Source organism: Cynocephalus volans, chromosome 10 (genome assembly GCF_027409185.1).
Source record: "Cynocephalus volans isolate mCynVol1 chromosome 10, mCynVol1.pri, whole genome shotgun sequence".
NCBI classification, from domain to species: Eukaryota; Metazoa; Chordata; class Mammalia; order Dermoptera; family Cynocephalidae; genus Cynocephalus; species Cynocephalus volans.
The window spans coordinates 115,875,185-115,897,756 of NC_084469.1; the positions used below are offsets into that span (position 1 = coordinate 115,875,185).

General features: G+C 49.7%; 1 protein-coding gene across 1 annotated transcript; it reads right to left on the minus strand.

Moving 5' to 3' along the window:
* Positions 1–242: 242 nt before the first annotated feature.
* On the minus strand, positions 243–21,365 carry IRF8 (interferon regulatory factor 8). Its single transcript, XM_063112062.1, has 9 exons — positions 21,310–21,365; positions 17,657–17,831; positions 12,070–12,253; positions 9,458–9,546; positions 7,900–8,005; positions 6,622–6,669; positions 2,893–3,279; positions 1,414–1,529; positions 243–804 (listed from the first exon to the last, which is right to left on the minus strand). Exons 2-9 carry the CDS (start codon positions 17,828–17,830, stop codon positions 625–627), a joined length of 1,284 nt encoding a protein of 427 aa, XP_062968132.1. The 5' UTR covers position 17,831; positions 21,310–21,365; the 3' UTR covers positions 243–624.
* Between the last annotated feature and the right edge of the window lie 1,207 nt (positions 21,366–22,572).

Sequence of the window (22,572 nt, forward strand, 5' to 3'; positions counted from 1 at the left end):
ATAAAAACACACCAGTTCACCTGGTTATGTACAGGATTTCCTGGCACTGAATTCTAGGAAGAACATACATTCTTCTAGCATGGCAAGAGTTTTGCTTTCATTAAAAGGAGGCTTGTATCTAAATATTTTTAAAGCTTGTTAAAATGCTTCAAAGTAAAAAGAGACTTCACATAGAATTAAGCATATAAAATCATAAATCTACAACTCTAACAAAAGATAAAGACAAAAAAAGTGTTGTTCTCACAAGTTGATTTTAAACTCCAAATTCCTTTACTCGAAGCAGCTATCTGCTAGCAAAATTAAATAAGTCTTTGGAAATATCAACCCAAAATGCAGAAAGAATCATAGAAACTAATAATAATTAGGGAAAATAAAATTTTTTCATCCCAGGTTATAGTTATAGCATACAGACCACTTGGTGTAAGCTTCCAACGTTTATACCTGAACCCAGTGGTACTGTGGTATGGCTTTTTTTAAACGTCAGTCCTCAGAGAATGTCCTTACCAAATTAAGAGCAAAGCCAGACGCCCCACCCCCAGCCAGAGAAATCCATCCTTTAATAATTACAACAGTAACTATAGCGGTGATATGCGAGATGCAGCAGGTGGGGTGCCCAAGAGACTCTTAAACAGTAATCTGTTGGTTTTCTCTGAAAAAGGGTCTCTGGTGTGAAGCACAAATATCTGGAAACATCCGGAAGACCTGGTCTGCTGGGGGCTCCTCGGGAGCCTGTATCAGGGAGCCGGCCCCTCCGCAGTTCTTCCCCGCTTCTTCCACCAGCTGCCGGACGTAGAGCTGCTCAATCTAGAGGGATCATGCACAAAGTCAGAGATGAGCTGCCAAGTGAGGGAGGGGACTGGCACTGACTCTGCTCATATTTTCTGATTCCCTCCATCCAAAGCTATCATTCCAGAAGCTGCATGCAAGTCACAAATCAATGAGCCCAGAATAGGCAGATATGAAGAAAGGTCAGGCACTGTTCCTACAAGGACTGCTATATGTACGCTCCCAATACTGTCCCAACCTGGCCACCTGGGCCCGGAATTCCACCATTAGAGATTCATTCCTTTGGCCATAGTAAAATAAGGGCTTGCAGAGCCCTAATCTGTCGTGTAGACCTTAAGGCCACTAAACAGGTGGAATCCTTCCAGAGAAGAGGCTCTGATTTTAAAAAGTAAACCAAACAAAAAAAGAAAAAGGAAACACCACACACACAGATTTGACGGTGCCAGACATAAGATGGTTCAGAGAAGGTAAGAATCCACATCCCCTGCATGTGAAGGTCTCACCCAGGTCCGCCTCCGCACAGAGGGAGTACCCCGGTTCTTGCTGCATCTTCTTCCCCAAGTATGAACTCGATTCTTACGTGAGGGCTGGGAGACTTGGACACAGGCCCCAAGCTGCCCATCTTACCTGCACAAGAATGAGTTTGGAGCGCAAGGGGGCCATATCCGGAAACTCTTCCCCAAAGCACAGCACCACCCTGCTGTCAGGAAGCCGGCTCTGGTTGTTATAGAACTGCTGCAGCTCTGGAATGACACAGGGCCAGGGGGCGGGGGGGGGGGGGGGGGGGGACAGTTGCAAGCAAGGCCGAGAGGACCTCCCACTCCCAGTGGGGCTGGAGAGTCAGGAAATGTAGAGCTCAGAGGGGATGATGCAGCTCCTCCTTCCAGTCAGGAGGTGGCTCGGTCAAAGGGAAGAGCATTTAGGCCAGAACATTCCTCGATCTCAAACTGGCAGCCCTTTGGCCAAATTCCGACCAAGGGCCTGCTGGTTTGGCCATTCCCAGGCTGTGGCTAGGTTATCTAATACCTGGATGTAAACACCTTTCAGTGGGCATGGCCTCCCTGATTCATCGCCCCCACTGCCTCACGCACATTTATCAGCCCCGGAAATCACCTGAGTCTGCAACTCTTCCCAGAGGACACCAGAGAGGGCCACAGTCCTGCCTGATGCCTCTGACAGCCTGCTCAAATGTTCTCAAGGGGAGTCCCCGGACTGGCAGCGGCAGCTCCCCTGGGAGCTTGTTAGAAATGTGGAATCTCAGGCCCCACCTCACACCCAGGGAATCAAGAGCCCCTGGGGTTGGGCCAGCAGGCTCGACACCACTGTTGGCCTCATGACCTCTCCACCAGTGGACTCCACAGTACTCACGCACCGGATCACACCCCCCTCCTCTGGGAGTCCTCAGGCCGGGTGGCAGCAGAGACCTGACACTAGCTCTGGGTCCATGCCGTCACAGGGAGAGGGGTAGAGAGCTTTGGGGGCACAGAGGAGAGAGCCAGCAGGCAGCACCAGGGTTGGCCACACTGGTTGACTTCGGACATCCTAACCTTCTAGGAGACACACAGGGTGGGATCCTGAACATCCGCCTCACAGAACAATGAAAGCTACTGGGCAGGCTTACTTTGTGCAGTCGTCATCTCAACATGCACTGTGTATAAAGTCAGCACATCTCAACAGGTGCACATGAGCTCCCAGGGACCTTGCTAAGATGCAGAGTCTGACCTCAGGGGCCAAGGTGGGGCCTGAGACTCTGCATCTCTAACCAGCTCCCAGGGCACAGGGATGGACCATGGGGCACACTCTGAGAGGCATGGTGTCAAGTTCCCTAACCCTTCTGACAGCCCCAAGAGGAAGGTACTGACTGATTCTGCACCCCATCTCACACAAAGGGATGCTGAGGCACAGAGAGGCTCCCCAGGACCACTCAGTGAGAAAGTGCAAAGCAGGATTCAAAGGGGGGGACCCCCACGTCACTCCCTGCCCTCATTCCTCCACACCCCCTACGTGAGACTGCAGGGCTGTCCCTGGACTCAAGTTGCAAATGGCACACTAGGAGGAGGAGTGCTCTTTAAGATCCAGGGGCAGCAAGCAGATAGCGGTACAGACCTCGGAAGAACTGGCTGGTGTCAAAGACCTGGACCACCACGTCGCGCTCCAGCTTGTTGGGCCTGCCCTTGCACACCACCGTGTTTCCGCTGTAGAACACGCGGCCCTGGCACAGCCGCTTGACGAACATGCCCTGCTGGCTGCTGTGCAGCAGCACACCACGCTCCAGATGCCCGAACAGCTTCCGCGTCACCTGCCTCTGCCGCTCACTAGGGATAGCATCTGCCGGCGGGAAGCGCACCAGCTCCAGACCCTCGGGCCCATACAGCTTAGCACTGGGCAGCCCTGGCTGGCTCAGGGACAGGCGGCAGCCCTCAGGGCAGGTGGTGGTGGTCTGGCCCACCAGCTTGCCCCCGTAGTAGAAGCTGATCACCATCTGGGAGAAGGCTGTGGACAAGATGGGGGCAGGTTAGGAGGCCGGGGGGATCCTACACAGGGGGCTTAACTTTTTGTGTGACTTAGACTTCTTTGACATTCTGGGGAAGTTCTGAAAATAATGTTTTTATAAGCATTAATAAATACACAGAATGACTAAGGAAACCAATGATTCAAAATATTAAAAACTACAACGGCGCTCTCTGTACTCTTTTATTAACGCTCAGTAGAAGATCTAGGGGAAGGTCTGGTATCTGTTGTAATATACAAGTCATCCACATTGGCACTAAATGAGGTTCTGGAACTATGCAGGGTAGAGAGTCAGAGCTACAAGTACTATAGCCCAACTCATTTATTTGACATTTAGGGAAACTGAGGCCTAGATGGGGTGACCCAGCAGGTAAGCAGCAGCACCAGTCTCGTTATTCCTGTTCACCATCCTCCCCATCATGCCAAGGGACACACTCCTTCCTTCACCCCGGAACAGTTTTCGAACTTCATTCCAAGTGAATGAAACACCGCAAGTGACTCTATCACACTCTGGCCTTTTGCCTGTCATTTCCTGGTCCTTATCTCAGTACCAGCACCTCTTGTTCGTGTGAACTGGCAGCTTTGCCAGGAGTGGTACAGTGTTTCAGAGACACCCACACAGCAGTGTCTTAGTGACTACCCAGTGTGGGGCATCTTAAGTTCAGTGAAGGTTCAAGCTGGAAGGGGCCTGACTGATGACTCACACACCTGACAGGTGAGAAGTGGAGACCCATGGAGGAGAAGTAGCTCACCAAGGGCCACTCAGGTGCCACAGGTCGGCCTTTCTGCGATGCTAAGAGCCCCTCTGCACCCAGCCCTGCCCCTGTTATAGTCACTCGCCTGCCAAGGACTGCCCTGCTGGGGAACAGCCTGACCCAAGGGGCAGTAGCAGAGATGCAGCAGAGACTCCAGAGCCATTGCTACGTCCCAGCCATGTGACCTGGGGAAAGCAGCTTCACCACTGTGCGCCTTAGTCTTCATCAGCAGAGTAGAGGTGACAATAGCACCCACCTCACCAGGCTGCCATGAGGACTGCATGAGCTCGTATTTGCTCTTGGCACAGATAAGCATCATGTAAGTAGTTATTAAATAAATTGGGATAACAGGACAAAAGATCATCGACATAGGTGAGACTCCTAGAATTATAAATCATAGTCCCTGGTCTTTGATGCTACATGCCAGGTGCTGTGCTCCATGCTCTGGACCTATCACCACATTTAACCCCATGACGTAGAGATTACTAATTATTATACCCACTTTCCAGGTAAGGAAACTGTGGCATGGGCAGGTTAAAGTGCTTGCCCTGATGACATAGCTACTACATGGGGGAGCCTGGACTCACCCCCTCCCCAGAAGGCTGGCTCCAAGTCTGCATTTGTAAGCACCGAGCCACACCATCAGTTTAAAGCTTCACCATTCACCCCAGTCATTGCAAATAGCTACAGCCTAGAGCACAAACTGGCAGCCACAGGAATATTTGTACTGGCCAGCACAGCAGTGTGTTGTTAAGGTAGATCTGATGCCAACATTTTACATGGGGATATTTCATATAAAAATCCAGACCTTTGGTTTTGCTAGAAAAATAGAGTCCAGCTGGGTCTGCAAGCCCACAGGACACCAACTGCCCCTGAGCAGCCTGTGGGGTGTGGGCACTCACTCTACCACAGTCTCTGCCACTCCCAACCATCCTCCACCTCCTCATTTCACTCACTAGATTACCTTGTCCCCACAGCGTTAAGAACTAGGAGCTCTGACATCAACTTATTTACATAGAGGTGGGGCGTGTGTGTGTGTGTGTGAACTGAAAGAGGTCCCAGAAGACCACATTTCCAGCAGAATGATTTAGGGCTTTCTCTGCACATAGCAGTGGCTGTTTCACTCATGCTGTGCTGAGACAGCTCCGGAATAATTCAAGGAAACTTCCTCCTCAGATCGTGTCTCCACCCCCACTCTGATGGCCGCAGCTCTGTGCCTGCTACTCTGCTGCCCCCAGAAAGCAGTGGTCAGCAGGCTCCCAGGCCACAGCCCAGTGCTAACTAGGTCAGAGGCTTGGTCCCATGACCCAGGGTCTCCTGGAATTGGGCCTCTCATGAGCGTGGCAGCTGCCCAGCATAAAGAAGCCTCAAGAACAGGCTTGAAGCCAGATGCCTGTGTGACCTTGGGCAAGCGACAGAACCTCTGAGCCTCAGTTTCCTCATTGTGAAGCTGGAGTCAGAACAGTCCCCTGCCCACAAGACTACTGTGAATTGGACATGAGCTTGGGGAAAGGGAGCGTCACTTTCTTTACCATTTTTTTGCCTGTTTATCACCAGAAAAACACCATCCTATGACGGCCTTGGTCAACATGCTTCTCACTGAGTCCCATTCCCTCCTCTGCCCCAGGAGGCCTCAAGCTGCCCAGCCCTAACACTCTGGGGCCCATCCTGATAAGCCAGGCTGTTCGCCTCTTATAGAACCCAGCCAATGTTGGGAAGATACCCCAGCTTCCTTGGCTCAGAAGATGCCCTCAAGACTGAATGTCAATTCCAGAGGCAATTGGCAGAAGATCAGCCAGAATCCTCAGTGTAATCAGACAACAACATGGCTGCTGGGACTGTATGCAGAGGCCACCTCTGCCCACAGTGGACAGGAACATGGACAAGACAACCTGGGGCAGATCCATTGTCCACAATGTACAAGCTGTGTGACCTGCGGCCCCTGAACCTGTGAAATGGGAATAGCAGCATCTACCTACAGAAAGATAGGTACCTGGGAGGGGAAGACTGAGATGAAGCCACAGAAGCCTCAGTGTTGACCCTGGCACCTGGTAGCATTCAATAAATATCATCCACCACCATCATCATCACCATCATCGCCATCCTCACCATCACCACCATCATCACCACCACCATCATCACCACCATCATCACCACCACCATCACCATCATCATACCATCATCACCACCACCATCACCATCACCATCATCACCATCACCATCATCACCATCACCATCACCATCACCATCACCATCACCATCACCATCACCATCGTCACCATCATCACCACCATCATCATCACCATCATCACCACCATCACCATCATCATACCATCATCATCACCACCATCACCACCACCATCACCATCACCACCATCACCATCACCATCACCATCGTCACCATCATCATCACCATCACCATCACCATCATCACCATCATCACCACCATCATCATCACCATCATCATACCACCATCATCATCACCATCACCACCATCACCACCATCACCATCACCATCATCATCACCACCACCACCACCACCACCACCATCAGCCAGAGCACCCCTTACCTGAATGGTGTGCATCATAGGTGGGGTACCTTGTCACCAGCGGCAAGCCTAGAGGAGAAAAAGAAAAGTAAATTTAGCCCCACTCAGGTGTGTGTGCAGGGAACCAACCCAAACACTCCCTCTTCAAAAGTTTCTTAAAAGGCTGTACATGGCACACTCCAGAGGCCTCATGCCAGGCTTTGCTGAATTCAGTGTTTCTCCCTTCCAGAGTGGCAACCTGTTCTTTCATAAATGCAGAAAACCAAACCTTGACCAAACCAGAGTGGATGGGGGGAGACTTCACCTATACTGTGGGATTTCTGAACATGTGTCAGTGTGACACTGCAGGGTCACCTTTCCTTCCCACTCTGAAGGCCTGCCCTGAAACGTCACTGGACCACATGCCCACCATGCAGGCTTGCATCCAAGGGCAGCCTGGAGGCCCAAGCTAGCTTTCTCGAAGGTGCTTCAGCACAGAGAGGGGGCCTCTCCCAGCGCCCCTCTCTCGATACTGCCACCCATGGCCTGCAGGGCCAGCTGCCACTTCCTGGTCCCCACGGGGGAGGGGGCCAAGGGACAAGGTCCAGGGTGGAAACAAAGATGTTTACAGGCTGCAGAAGCCTCAGCTTAGGCAGGAGGCCCATTTCAAGCTGCTGTGGGCTCAGAGCGTGTTCATCAGAAGCTAACAAAAGAGCGAGTGTCTCATTTAACCCTCGCAACCCCACGGGGCAGGTCCTGGTACCTCCATCTATACATGAATAAACTGAGGCTCACATAAGATACGCAACTTCCCAACATGGGATTCAAATCCACGGCTCCAAGAATTTCCCATTCCTGGTCTGAGTTCTCCTCCCTTCCTGATGCCCTGGGCTATCTTTGGCTCTGAGGAGAAGCTTAATGTCCTAACAGACTGGTAGACTTAGCATGGAGCCCAGGGAGAGGCGCCCATGTGGGTAAGAGCTGCATCTTCCCTCCAGTCTTGGAGAAATTCACTAGACCCCCTGGCCTTGACTTTCCCAGGAGTGTGGGGGGATAGCAGACATAGACATCGCATATGGACCCAGCAGCATGTGTCCTCCTGGGAGGCAGTGGAGTGCAGGCCAAGGGCTGGGCTCTGCCCTCGTGGTGGGAAACCAGTACAGTGTTTCTTCCCTCTGTGGGCTCAGGTACCTTCAACAGGACACAGATCATAACAGTACCAACCGCCCCACTCTGTCTCTGGCTGTCGTAGGCTGACACGAGCAATGCTGAAGCCATTCAGATCATGCCTGGCAATGGTCCTGGGCTCCCCTTCCTCACCTGTGCTGGGCTGCTGCGCCCACCAGTCTGGGAGGAGCTGGCTCCTGCAGGCCTCTGGGGGGGAGGGGCTCCTCTTGATCATCCCCATGTAATCATCCACAGGAGGCTGCACAACCAGGCAAGAGAGAGAAGAGCAGCTCAGCCACTGAGCACCAGCGTGGGCCCCAGTGTTTGCAGAAATGCGCAGTCTATGCAGAACTAAAACCACAGGGTCACCTTCATCTCATGATACCTAGGTAAAGCTGTACTTTGCAACTTGAAAGACCCCAGACTATAAATCCACCAGCCTTGGCAATCAAACCACATGGCCGAATTACCAGCTTCTTTGGGGATCACTAATAAGTTTACTGGCCTTTTGCATGGAAATGCCCATTACAAACCAGATGTACCAGGTTATCCTACTGCCCTGAACCCTGCAGATGTGGACAAGTTCTGGGACACCAATGAACAGTGACACGGAGAGAAATCTGCCATGCTTTCAAGAATGAGCCACGTGAAGATTTTTGATCTCTGACCCATTCCTTAAAGGGTGTTGATAAATCCAATTATGAAATGTTTTGAAATCTGCTTTTATTGTGACCCCGGTGTGGCAATCCGATTATCTCACTCTCTTAGCTGAGTGGGCAGAAAAGCCTTGTGCGGGAAACAGGACATTGTTGGAGGGACAAGCCAGGAACGCATTCAGTCTGCTGCCAGCGACTACCCAGAACCTTGACAGCCACCATCTGCAGAAAAGCCAGGCAGCCTCGAGTGGCTAGACTCCTCTACCTTCACTCTCAGACAGCCAAGAAACTCTTGAGGTTTCTACCATTGCTGTGTTATTGTTAAGAATTTATATAGTACCCACACCACTTTTTGCAAGGACTACATGGGATTATTTTAGTTATGTAATATCCGCCTTGTAACATCAATAAAAAATATAGTCAGGAGGCTAAAGGTAGAAGAAAAAGAATCCAAATAGCTAAAATTGGTATACAAAAGCCATACGTTTTGTCTGAGACCCCATTAAGCCTTCCATTATAGCTTATTAACCATGAGTTTGTGTACAATTCTAAGGAGCTTGGTTATTGGGTTTTCCAACCCATTAGAGAATAAAACCTGCATGTTAAAAAATAAGCAATCCAGTAGCTGTGAGAGCGAGTGCAATAACCCCTGTGCAATAACCCCTGTCATAATGACCACCCAGCATGAGGAACGCTGATGTTCTGTTTCCTGCATCCTCACTAAGAAGGCGAGGGAACCCCTGAAGCATTTTAAAAGACTGCCATCAAGACGGCTAGGACATGAAGAGCTTAGAGCTGGAGGAAACTTCGCTGACACACAGCAGGCCATGCAGGCCCCAGCCTCAGGATGGGACGAAGGAGGAGATACAGACACGGGGCTGGGGGCTGACCAGTCGGCAGAGGCCGGCCTGGGGAGGGCAGCCACTTGGTCCTTGCAGTCCGTCTCTATGCAGGTGGAGGCTAGGGTGCCCCAGCAGGACAAGAACGATGCTGCTCCTCGCCAAGACATGAGGTCTCTGCTGGGGGCCAGACCCTGAAGTGCCACCTCCACTTACCTCCTTGATGAGGTCGTCAATTTCGGAGCGACCGCACTCCATCTCCGTGACATCGTTCACGCAGCTGGGGGTTGCCACGCCTAGTTTGCCTAGGGAAAACCAGACAAATGACATGACACAGGGTACTGAGGTGTCATGGCCACCCCAGAAGCCATAATCAATTTTTTTAATGCTGAGTTTAGGGAAATAAAAGCTGATAAGTGTCTTCACCAGTTGGGGGAAGGCACAGAAATTTTCTTCCCATGTTCAGTCATCTGGTCAGCAAAGTCAAAAGAGAGAAGTTGGTGGTGGTGGTTTTTGCTAACATTTTCGAAGGATAAGGACAGTACTTGAGTCTCTTCCTTCTATTTGCCAAGATCCAAAATGAACCCATATTAGATACACTTCACACCAGGCGTTTACTACCCTACAAAGGTCAAATTGACAAGCTGGGGCATTTGAAGTCACTCAAAGATTTCCTGGCAAAATGAGTTGGCAGGTTGGGGTCTTTTTCCCAAAAGCCAGTTGGCAGGAAATCTCTTTGGCCTTTCCAAATATACATGTACACATCTGTGAACATGCGCGTGCACACACACACACCACACCACAAAGATTCACTGAGGGCCAGCTGGAGACGGCCTGAACCAGGAGCTGCCTGAATGTACACGGCGTTTCCAGAAGGGGCATTCTGGACCAGCCTCGGCTCTTCCCCATCTCGAGCCTCTCCCCTGGTCAGAAACCCACCTTATGACTTGTATCAGTGTGGGACGAGTCATAACCAAGAAACACTGGAAGTCATTAATGTCAGTGGTCCATAGGATTTTCCCATCAGTTCCTCCTGACTGAACTTTGGTCTCACTTAGATAAAGAATCACTTAGAAGCTGCTGACGGAGGAACTAGGGGGGCAGGTGGGCACCCAGTGCAGCTCGAAAACCAGTGAAGTACAGAGGAGAGGGGGCCCATTTAGACACTATGCAAATGCACCATTTTTGCCCCCGAGAACCTGCCAGCTCCTCTAACGTCCACACTTGCAGGTGACGCTGGCTGCACCCCATGCCATAAACAAGTTAGGGTCACCTGCCACTTCACACTTGGCTGACCCTGGGGGACAGGGGGGTAGTCAAGACAAACTTCCCTATTCTTTCAAATCACAATCTACTTTATGGTGATGAAAAATTATCCAAAACTGGGAAATAAGGCAGAAGACGGCCGCTTGGCCTTTCAGAGCCACCTGGAGCATTACCTACAGACCTCTCCCCAAGGCTTGTCTGATTCTCCTCACAGGGAAGGCCAGTTTGTTGGACTTACTACCTATTACCGAATAGGGTTCAGACTCAGTAAAGGTAGGTGTTAATTCACAGATGATTAAGCTACAAGTGACCAAGTAGACAAGAGGACACCCCGACTATGGCTGCACTGGACATTTCTCAGCTTGGCTCAGCTTCCTGACTTTCGCTGACCACATAAACCTGCATCTCATATCCTCTGTCAGACAACTGATGAGGGTCAGTGCCCTCAGTAACGAGCTACATAACTCTCCGACACAGGCTCAGTATATATTCGTGAGTCACGATTTTCACTCCTTTTTAAAATTATACGTCGACGTTTTCAACACCCTCACTGTGAGAAAAGTGCAAACTCAGAATTTTTGCACAGCCCTAAGAAGTTTTTTAAGGGTTCTATTTCTTTCAGGCATTACTGAACTACTGATAAGCTTTTAAGGAGAAAATCTAATTGCTACACTGAATGGCAAAGAAAGTCAATGTGTTAGAAAAATGTTTTAAACCAGTGATGGTAATTAGATTTTATCTCATGAGCCAGCTCTAATTCACAGCAACTGCACAGCACATTACTTTGGAAAGCTTGATACATTCTGGTTGATTAGTGATGTCTGACCAGCTTGGTACATTCTGGTTGACCAGTGATGTCTGACCAGGGTACAGGAACAAGGAGTGGGGGCATGTGGCAGGTTTTTGCTATCCCTGCTTCGATTCCCTCACAAATGCTTTCTTGAGACTACAGAGATGAAAGAGACCTCAGGAATGATCACACCCAAGAGTTTCCAAACAACAATCAGTATCTGACAATATATTGAGGCGTATTTGACGTCCAGCATTGGTGCCCATGGTACCATCTTCTACAGCTTCTACACCAGAGAACTTCACTCTCCACCCTCACCATCCACTCCTTCCTCATCCAGCACATTTTCCCCTAGCCTCATCTGCAAGTCACCAGAAAACATAAGGGAATTCCTCATCAGAAACTGTTGGAGGACCCTGTTCCTGTCCACTTGCACTACTGAGCTCCAGGGAGGCTCTACCACGTGCTCATGGTGTGACAGTCAGTGAACACCAGACTGGAACGCAGCCCCCTCTCCTCCACCCTTCCCTCCCATCCTTGCTGCCACTCACTCAATTGGAAGCTGCCACTTAGACAGCAAATGGTGCGTGAGGTAAGTGGAAAGTGATCTCAGTATCTGCATATACAGAGAAGAGGACTGTTCTCCTCATGCCCCAGACCCTGTGCCCCAGACCCTGTGGGCAGTCACATCTTCCCCAGACCCAACCTCTGCAGAGAGGGCTACAGGCAAGGGCAGCTTCTGGAAGACTTAGCACCCATAAAGGATATTTACATTTTTGCTCCTCCTCAGGGACGATGCGGTAAACTTTGTATGGCTCGGAAATGTCCAGCTGGGACCGGTCTGTCACTTCCTCAAAATCTGGGCTCTTGTTCAAAGCACAGCGTAACCTCGTTTTCCACGTGGCTGGTTCAGCTTTGTCCCCTTCTTTAAACTTCCCTTTAAAAACTGCCCAGGCCTGAAGAAAGAAATAGAAGTGCTTTAAATCCATTGCCAGCCCCTGACCACAAATCCCCATCTCCATGATCAGGACCCAGCACATAGTCCCCTCCCATGAGGCTGCGCTGGCTGTCAACTCCCATACCATTTCGGGACTCTAAGAGATTTCAGTCAGTCCACTCTCTTTACCAGGTGTGAAAAGACCCAGGCAGGGAAGGGGTCCCCAAAGATCACCCAGCTGAGCCAAAATTTCGAACTCAGGTCCAAGGCTCCTCCCACACACACCCCTGGATGTGTCTCTTAACAAAAGTCCTTCCCTAGAGGAAAGGCCTGGAGACGCCTGAGGTTAAGCAGAACAAAGAGGAAGTTGCACTTGGTTTCACTAGAATGTTCAAAACAAAGACAAGTTTTTGTTTTTTCAAATCAACCCCTAGCTAAAAGTTAGCATGAAAAGGGAACATTTGCAAAAAAGGGTCTGAGTGCAGTAGTCCTCTGCTCTGCCACTTTTAATAGAAATTCTGCTTTGCATTTTTCATTTACTCTCCCCTCCCCCTCCCCCCCAAGCACTATTTAAAATGCAATGAGATGTTTTTCCTCTATTGGTTTGTTTTTATAGCTGTTTTCTGACCTCTCCAAACCTTAGGATCTGAACTAGGGCCATAAATTTAAGGCTGGAAACTTAAAGCCAAAATGCAGAATGGAGCAACATGTAAAAAATAGAACATGTGCATGGGCATATTTTAAGATTCCAAAATTGGAATACAGACACACTGATTAGGAGATAAGCACTGTCGGGTGAAAAGTTACTTTCAGTTTTAGGCAAAATCAGACACTATCTTTCAGCCTAAAATAATAGGACATCTGGAGGGAATTCTCAGGCCAATCCAGGAAAATGCAATTCCCAGAGGTAAATTACTTTTCCAAAGGGAACCCCTCTGGATTCAACACCAGCTGCCCTGACTTCCAACCCAATGGAGCTTCCACTACTGCAGGGGTTCTCAAGCTTCATGCATAAACCAATCCCCTGGGAAGCTTGTGAAAATGCAGGTGCCTGGGCACTGCCCCTCAAGATTCTCATTCGATAGGTACAGGTTAGATCTAGCAATCTTAGTCTTTAGCCAGCATCCAAGTGATTCTGGTGTAGGTGGTGTATTAGTCCACTTCTGTTGCTTATAACAGAATACCTGAAACTGGGTAATTTATAAAGAAATCAAATTTATTTCTTACAGTTTTGGAGCCTGGACCAGGGGCACATATGCTAAGAGCCTTCTTCTTTGGTGGTGGCTTTCTACTACAACTCCGTATATCATATGACAAGACTAGGCTGAGCCAGAGAGTAACCTGCTCACTCACTCTCCTTATGAAGCCGTCAAAACCACGCCCATTACTCCATGAATGGGTCAATCCATTCACAAGAGCACAGTCCTCACAATCTAATCACCTCTTAAAGGACCCCCTCCCCTTTCAAATACCATAGTTGGATTTCCCACCCTCTTAACACTGTTACAATGGAGATCACGTTTCCAGTACATGAACCTCTGGGGGAAACATTCAACCCATAGCAGGCAGCCAGGAGGCTGCTCTTCCAGAAACTCCAGAATGCTTCTTTGACTCACAGCTCCTTTAAAACTGCCCCAGATGTTTTCCCCCCTCTCAAAAAGACAAGAACGTTTATAGTTCAAGGCCAGTGCTCTCTATTCTGTTGATGCAACAATTTGCATCTATGCCAAGGGCAAAGAAAATGGAAGAACATTCCTATCAGTGAGCAGGAGTGGCAGTTTCCTTTTCTGACACAGACGCAAAACTCTCCTCTAGAAATACTTTCTTAAAGTAACACATCTTCAATTCTGTCCTTTACCAACTGCATCACTGACCATGCATTGATGTGGGTAGTGCTGGTGTTGTTTCAAAGAAATATGAGAGCAAACCATGTACTAATTGAAGAGTAATTTCAAATTTTTATTATTTTAAATCAGGGTTTCTCCAGCTGGGCCCTATCTGGGACCAGATCATTCTTTGTGGTGGGGACTGTCCCATGAACAGAATGTTGAGCACACCCCTGGCCTCGACCCCTCCAGATCCTAGTAGCACCCCCTGCCCTTCTGTGACAACCAAAAATGTCTTCATACATGGCCAAATGTCTCCTGGGGGGTAAAATTATGACCTTTTCCCCTATTTGAAAACTACTAAGTTATCTCATATTTTACAAATGGACCTTGAAAAGCATAGACTTTGTGGCAATGTGACCATCAGCAGGTACGTTTCTGGGACTGCGATGCCTCCAGGGCACTGCCATCTGCATTGATTCATTTGAGGCTCACTCAGACGTGAGGAAGGCTGGGACAAACCACCAATCAGCACAGGGCCCTGGGCTGGCATCAGCTACCCTGGCTTGCAGCCTGCCCCGAGTCCTGTGACAGAGGGATTCCGAGCCCTCCAGCAAGTGCCACCATGGCTTGCTCCTGCTGACACGCAGCCTGGCATTCACAGCAGCTGGCACTAAACCCGGGACCAGGACGTCTTCCTCATGTAACGTGACTGTCTCATATTGTGTTTTAACAATCAAAGGCTATCTTTTTTCCTTCAAAGCCTACTGAATTTGAAGTACCTGTGCTCCTAAGTAAGTTTTAACTATTTAAGACATTACAATTCCTGGTCAATGAGAGGCTGATGAATCCTGACCCTCACTTAACTAGATTTCCCCTCCTTATCTTTATGAAAAAGAGGGAAAATACTTTTTAAAAAATAAATATGACTGACATTGGGGCCTCATCAGTGTACTCAGGGTTAGTACAAAGTGAACCAAATGTTTTCTTCAATCTCCCATCTGTGGTCTCCCCCATGAAGCTGACTCAGGATGACACCCACAGATGGTGAAGGATTCTCGGGTATAAGTGGCTTCTTACGATCCACTGACTGAGGCAAGAAAGCAAACTCATGTATTTTTTTCTTAACTCCTACATTTTTTAAAGGTTTTCTTTGAATGTTTGAAATAAACAAGTTCTCTACTTAACCAGAAAATCCCTGAGACGGTGCAATCTAACCAACGAGTCTCCATCAGGGAAGCACCCACGGGTTCTTGTCAACACCGCATACCCACCGGCTCAGTCTGTGGCCCTCCTAATGGCCTCCCTGCTCTGGGTGGGCACCCTGTCTCCCTCCTGCCCCCATTCCTGCTGAGATTGTAGACTCATTTCAGATTGCCACATCAAGCAACTGCATAACCAACGGAAACATTGGGAATCTTGCACATTTTTCTCAACACTGTTGAAACGGCCATGAAGAATATTGCATAAGATGTATAAATCTGGGGTTTTATTTCATTATGCCCAGAGCATAAGCTGAGGCAGGGAACTGAGTGAAGGGAAAAGCATGCATCTCTCTCAGCAAGCCACAATGCCAGGACTGTGCAGCCTGACAGTCCAGCACCCTCTACTACTCTCCTGGATATGTTTTACAGATGTTCAACCTGCAACTGTGCCCTCAGATTTAACACATGGTTAAATCTGTTGATCCAGACCACGGTCAGCTGATAGTGGGATTCTCGATGGAGAAGGGGAGGCCGTGCCCCCACAGGAGACATCTGGCCATGTTCAAGATATTTTTGATTGTCTCTCTGCGGGAGGAGGTGCTACTGGCATCTAGTGGGTAGAAGCCTGGGATGCTGCTAAACATCCTACAAGGCACAGGGCAGCCCCCATGACAAAGAGTTATCCAGCCCTAGACATCAACAGTGCTGAGGCTGAGGAACCCTGGCTTACAGCCATCTACAATCTAGAATTCCCAACTGACCACATGGGACTTGGGCACTGTTTAAATTTAGCAAAGTCATTCCCAAGAGAAGTGCACCATGATGCGAAAGGCAAAAGACATCTACAATCTAATGAGAGAGAAACCCACAATGGCACTGGGAACAAGACAGCAGGCACTGGCATTGCAAAACTGGTGGAGGGTCGGGCTTCCTGACCTGCGGCATTGCACAGAACGTGCAGGCACACTGAGACCCCTTGAAGGGGAGTGAAAACATTCCCATGTGCCCATCTTTCTTGAAGAAGGTCAATAACTGGCATCTCAAACAGATCTGCAACCCTGAACTACACATTTAACAGAACAGCTAAAACGGGCAGCCCCACTGCAAACATCAATCAGGCAGAGACCTGAAGGACTGAAATGCGTCTTAAGCATTTACGCTCCACTCTGGGTCTCTTGGTCAGGAGACAGACATCCATGAGGATCCAGCACTGTCAGGGGTCACAGTCTCTGCTCCCCAACTTGCTCCCGGTCTTGGGTCTGATTCTGGTCCCTCCACAACTCAGCCTCCCCCAACCCATCCCCACATTCACGCCCACAGAATAAGCACACAGCAGTGGTTTGCAGCCTGGGCTCTGAGTCAGACCACCTATGGTGTATCTGTTTGCAAACGTGGAAGTTTGGGCTGACCTTGACCTAGGGCTCCAAATCTCCTAGGAGTGGAACCTGGACATCTGGAGCTGTAGAGATGTCTGCAGGTGACCCTGATGTACCACAGGGGACTCTTGGTAGCCCCACTGGTCTGCAGAGCTGGGCTGCCTGGTTCCTGGTTTCTCTGCCTGAATCTAGGTGTAATTGCAAGAAATCTCTCTGTTTATAAGTAGTACTGGCACCAGGGGTGCACGCTCACGGTTGGGCTGCCCACATTCGAACACTGGCTCCATCATACAGGAGCTGCAAGACCTTGTAAAAGTCACTTCTCCTCTCTGTGCCTCTACAGAACAAGGATGAGAACAGCATCTACCACACAGGACTCTATGAGAGGAAAAAAATGACCCGCATGGGGCCAGGCATGGCACAGAACAAACCCTCGATCAACGCCAGCCTTCATTATGCCAACGGCAGGACTAAAGAGCAAGCCTCTGCGTGCGTGGGGTACTCATTATTCTCAAGGCAGATAAGACTGTTCTTAAACATCAGCTGCAAGTACAGGACACCCCACATGACCAGCCCCAGCAGTGATGAAAGAGGGCATCTCGCTCTTCTGAGCTGGCCCTACAATGCCAGGCGGAGGGAACAGCTTTGAAAGAATGAAGACATAAACCTTTTCCAGCACACCGAGTCACCTCTGATGGCAGCCCAGGGGTAAAGGCCTTAGGGTAAGGGTCTCAAGGAAGCATTTTCTCTCCCTTGGCTCATTGTCATGAAAAAGACATGGGAGGACTGGTAAGGAAAGTGCCCTCAACCTCATTAGGAAAGTGCCAACAACACAAGTGTCCTCCCCTAATGGGTATTCTTAGGACACATTCAGCTCTCCTCAATAAATGTTTGTTTGTTTTTTAATTGGATTGATTTTAAGTAAATCAGAAAGACATCACTCAATGCCTCCGCAGGTCCAGCAGGGAAAACAGAAACTGGGTCCACGTTCCGGGGTGGCAGCTGGTGTCTTTACCTTGAAAATGGAGGCATCCACTTCCTGATTATAATCTTGTTTGCCGGCGTGTTTCCAAGGGATCCGGAACATGCTCTTCTCATCATTTTCCCAAATCAGCCCTGGATACGTGTTGCTGTCGATTTGTTCAATCAGCCACTGTCGGAGCCGCCGTCCACCGTTCCGGTCACACATCCTTGGAAAGAGAAAAACGTATTCTGTGATATTACAGATAATGTCTATCCGTCACAGCAATGCAAGAATTGCTATAAGAAAATTGGAGGTTTGAAACAAAGTTGCTGACTTAAGGGAAACCCACGGATCCAGGGACTCCGGGCCACCTGCCCTGAGAAGATGATGCTGGCCCCCACAACCTCAAAGCCCTGCAGGAAAACCAAAAGCCCAGGAGAGGCCTGCAGCCTCCAGCCAGCAGCAGGCACAGCCTTCAGCTCTGGCTGGGCTCTCCAGCTTTCACCTGACAGTTAGATGTTCCCTTTCAGGCAAACACAGTCACTTCGAATAGCTCCACTTTTATCACAAGATGGGAGAAAATCACTTTTATGTTATCGGGTACCTTCAATGAGCACATTACTCTAAGAACTAATTTCATTCCTTGATGCATTCCATGAGAGAATGTGACATTCGTGCGTGCTGTCTAGGAAAGAAGAAACCCTCAAAGCTCTCCCTTCCAGGTTGTTCCTTTACAATTGGTTTAGGGCTAAGAGCGTGAGTTTGGGAATGAGCAGAGCTGGGGTCCCATCCAAGTCCTGCCCCCTCTCAGCCGGGTGACCCTGTGTCACATTTCACCTTCAGCCTCCGCTACCCTGTCCTGGCTGAGATGCAGGGAGAGCTATCAGTACCCGGCAGAGTTGCAGTGAGAACTCAGAGGGTGCATAGGAAGCACCTGCGACAGCGCCCGAGACAGCACCCAGAGCTTAGAAGACTCTCTCTAATAACAGATGTTATTATCCAAACCTCCTTCCTCAGGCGCTCTTAGGACCCACTGAGATGGTGGACAAGAGCGAGGGAATAAACTATGGCTACAGAACAGAGGAAAGTAATGTGAGCTAGACTCTTCCAGAAGGCACCATAACCCAGGGACCTAACCATCCCTGGGCTCCAAAGACATCTGGAAGGACATTCTTGCCAGAACAGACAGCTTTCCCCACAGCACAGAGGGGACGCCATATCAGCTCACAGCCAACATTTATAAGAACAGTGCTGGAAATCCCCTCAGCAGTTGGACTGATGCCCACCCCCCCCCAAAAAAAAAATAGCACTTCTATTCTTCTGATTAAAATGTGACCTCCTCAGGCAAACAAGTTTGAAACTATCAGCAGCGACAAAACATAATGTCCCCAAGAATATGGTCACGTCCGGAGCCATGCCGGTCCATAAAGCAAAACAACAGTGAGCAAGTGTGCATTTTGGAAACTCCAACCACCCTGCAGGTGGCTGTGGGGGAAGGTAGGGCGGCCAGGTGCAAAAGAGGAGGTATGGTCCCATACATGTCAATTTTAACTTTTCCATCCAAACACACCAGATGTCTGTTTGTGGATTTCAAAGGGGGTGAAGGGTGTGAAATAGGAATTGGACTTGGATTTGGAAACTTTGGACTCCAGCAAAGGGTTTTCTCTAACTAGACCTTGGGAAGTCACTTGAACCTCTCTCTGAGACTCCCTCACCTGTAAAGTGAAGGAATGTATCTCAAGAGACCCAGAATTCTAAAACAGGCTACTGTGCTTATAAATAAGAAGAGACAGATTTGGAAGAGGTACCTAGTGAAAGAAATGAAACACCACCACCAAGAATCCCGCAGAAAATAATTTAGCAGTGTACAAATTCCTACAGCTCTTTCCTGGGGAAAGGCAGGAGGATTGCTCCTGGCTTGAGAAATGAGCTGCTGATGGGGGGGGGGGGTGCAGAGCACATCAGAGGGGCTGGCTTCCGAGAACATGTCAATTAAATGAGATATTTCTTCTCATTCCTTGTTACAAGGTTCTTAAACTGGAGTCCATGGTCCCTGAGACTCCTGAAATCAAAAGCAAAATATTGTTTGTACGGGCATTTTTCTAAAAAGAGGACCATCACTTTTTCATCAGGATTTCTAATGGATTCATAACCCCAAAATTGTTCAGGACAACTGTCTTGGTGATTTACAGGAAAAAGAAAAAAAAGAAAGAAAGAAAGGGAGCTGGCACTGAGAGGAAAAGAGAGTCACAGAACGTGAAAGCTGTAAAATATTTTAGAAATCATCTACTCCAGCCCCCTCGTTATTCAAAAGAGGAAAAACTGAGGCCCAGAGAAATACAGCATTTATCAGAGCACCCAGCAGACTGTGTCAGCCTCCAGCTGGCACCCCAACCACCAGCAGCGGCCTATTTTACTCATCTTACAGGGAAAAGCCATGGTTAAGTTACAGGATCTCAGCACATGAAGAACCCCATCTGAATTTCCTTGGTGATCACCTCCAAGACTCTAAGCAGCATTAAAAGCCCAAGATTCTATTATAATTATGATCCATAATGCTTTATTGAACACTAACAAATTAATCCCACCAAATGTCCAACCAGGAAAAATTAAGCCCAGTCACATGTTTATAACTTCCTCTTCCTTGATTTTAACATAATAATTCCTTCTGTTGGCCAAGTCCTATCTGGAGCTAATCTGCATTCCTATAAATGTGTCCAGGGGTCAGGCTTCCCAGGCAGGGAGTGATAAGAGGCTGCCTGGGCGCAACCAATCTGGACTCCAGGATGTGCCTGAGCCTGTTTGCAGCAGGACTCACCTTCTCCCCACCTGTCAGGGGCCCTGGGCGCTTGCTCTGGCCACACCATACTCTCATCACCAAAAAAGATCAAAGCCAGTTCTCTCTCTCTGTGCCAACCTTCCTCAAGTGACTGAATCCCTCCCAAATCTTCTCATGAAGGAACCTGCCATAACCCAAAAGGACAAGCTTAGAAACGTCATTTAATTACTGGCTCTTACCTTTGGCTCAACAAAAAAAAAAAAAAAAAAAAGTGTGGGTCATAGGCTGGGGGGACAATTTAAAGTTCTGGAAAATACAGTCTCCATTCATAAAGCACTTCACAGCTCTTAGTAAGTAACATATCCCACTTTGGAAAGTTTGTCCTATGCCTTGGGGCTCCTGTTACACCCAAACGTTTTGCAAGCTATGACCCCTATACAGACTTTCTTGCCAGAAAGAACCGGGCAATGATGGGAGCAAATCGGAAATCTCAACCAGCACTGTTAACCAGAATTCAAAACGTGGTCTTCCCGCTTCACAAGCTAACCTCCCATATACACCGCCGGTGATGGAGCAGTTTCGCAGATTTGACCCTCCAGGCATTATCCCACCTGGTGGGATTTCGGCGGGATGACGGAGCAGGCTCTGCAACAAACGGGGGTCGCTACTCTCCTTCGTTCACTAAGCCATTCTAGAGCTTTCCAGGCGAATCAGATTTTAAGAGAAATGAGATTTCCTTTACAGCTTCAACCCGTCTCTTTGGGAGCACGCACACGGAATCCACGACTCGGGTGGCCGGGGGTGAGGAGAGGCAGAGAACGGGGACGGCGGTCGAGCTGCACCCGGAGTCGTCCCGGTGGCTCCTTTCGCGGGGCCCGAGCCGCGGGGACCCACCCGCGCGGGAGCCCGCCCGGCCCGCGCCTACCTGCGTCCGCGCCGCCGCCGCCGCCGCCGCCGCCTTCCCACGCCCGCCGCGCTGGGGACGCTGCGGCGCGGGCTCCGGGCCGCCGGCCGGCGCTATAAGTGCGGGGATGGGCCCGGCGCGCAGAGCGACAGCCGCGAGGGCCACTGGAGAGCGGGAGCGCACAGGCACCGCCCACGGGCGCGGCCCGCCCGGCCCGCCTTCTTCGAAGCGCTCGGCTTTCCGAGAAATCACTCTGCTGCCCCGGCGGCGGCGGCGCGTCAGCGCCCGGGGGTCCCGGGCGGGGCCCCTCTCCTCGAGACAGGGTGCCGGGGGAGGGGCGGGGGGTTCCCGCAGGAATTCCCGAGGGGCCACGGGGGCGTCCGCCCGGCCCGGGTCAAGGTCAAGGCTGGTGATGGGGCCCCGGGCAGAGGTCAATGCTGCCGCTGGCCGGGTGGCCCCCTCCCCGCGAAGCCGGGCGAGGCCGACATCCCAAGACCGTGACTGTGACCGACGTTCCCCGGAGCTGCTTGGGAGCCTCCCCTCCCCACCAAGTCCCGCAAAAACCCTTAATCATGCGTCCAGAGGGAGCAAACCGTGCACCTGCGACTGGTCGCGGAGAGGAAAGGCCATTACAGAACTAGTCCTAGGTGACCAGTCTCCTGCTGCTGACCGGGAGGGGCAGGAGAATGCCCAGCTAAGAATGTGTCTGCAGCCATTGCCCCCTGAGGATCAGAAATTACAACAGGAGCCTCTCACGTGTTAGTGCTAGAAGGTCTACTTGGGAAATTTTTCATCACAAATCCTCTTCTCCAGAAACCATTACTTTTGTTGAGGAGAGGGCCCCTGTGCGCCTGTGGCTCCAGCGTCCAGTCTCTCCTGGGCGTAAACTGGCATTTGTTATAAATATGCAAGGGGGGGTGGGGGGACACTGGAGAATGAAAAGAGAAAGTCCTGGAAACAGAAGGAAAAGGAAGTGTTTTTCGTGTTCCATTCTGGGGTGGCCTTAGAATGTAGGAGAACGAAGGTGGTAATTGACTTTTATTGTCCAATTGGTGAATCACACACCAGCAGCAATGTTTACAGGGCTATTTTATTCATGGGGCTTTTCAAGGACCTTTGAAAATGTTTAAGACTAAAACAAATTTTATCGGCCCAAAATGCAAAAGTACACTGCAAATTTGAAATAAATAAGTGTTCAAATAAAGGTCTCCAAAATGTAATATGTCAACTTAATAGTTGTAATTTATTGATTAATAAACATGTCATTATATTTGAAACCATTTG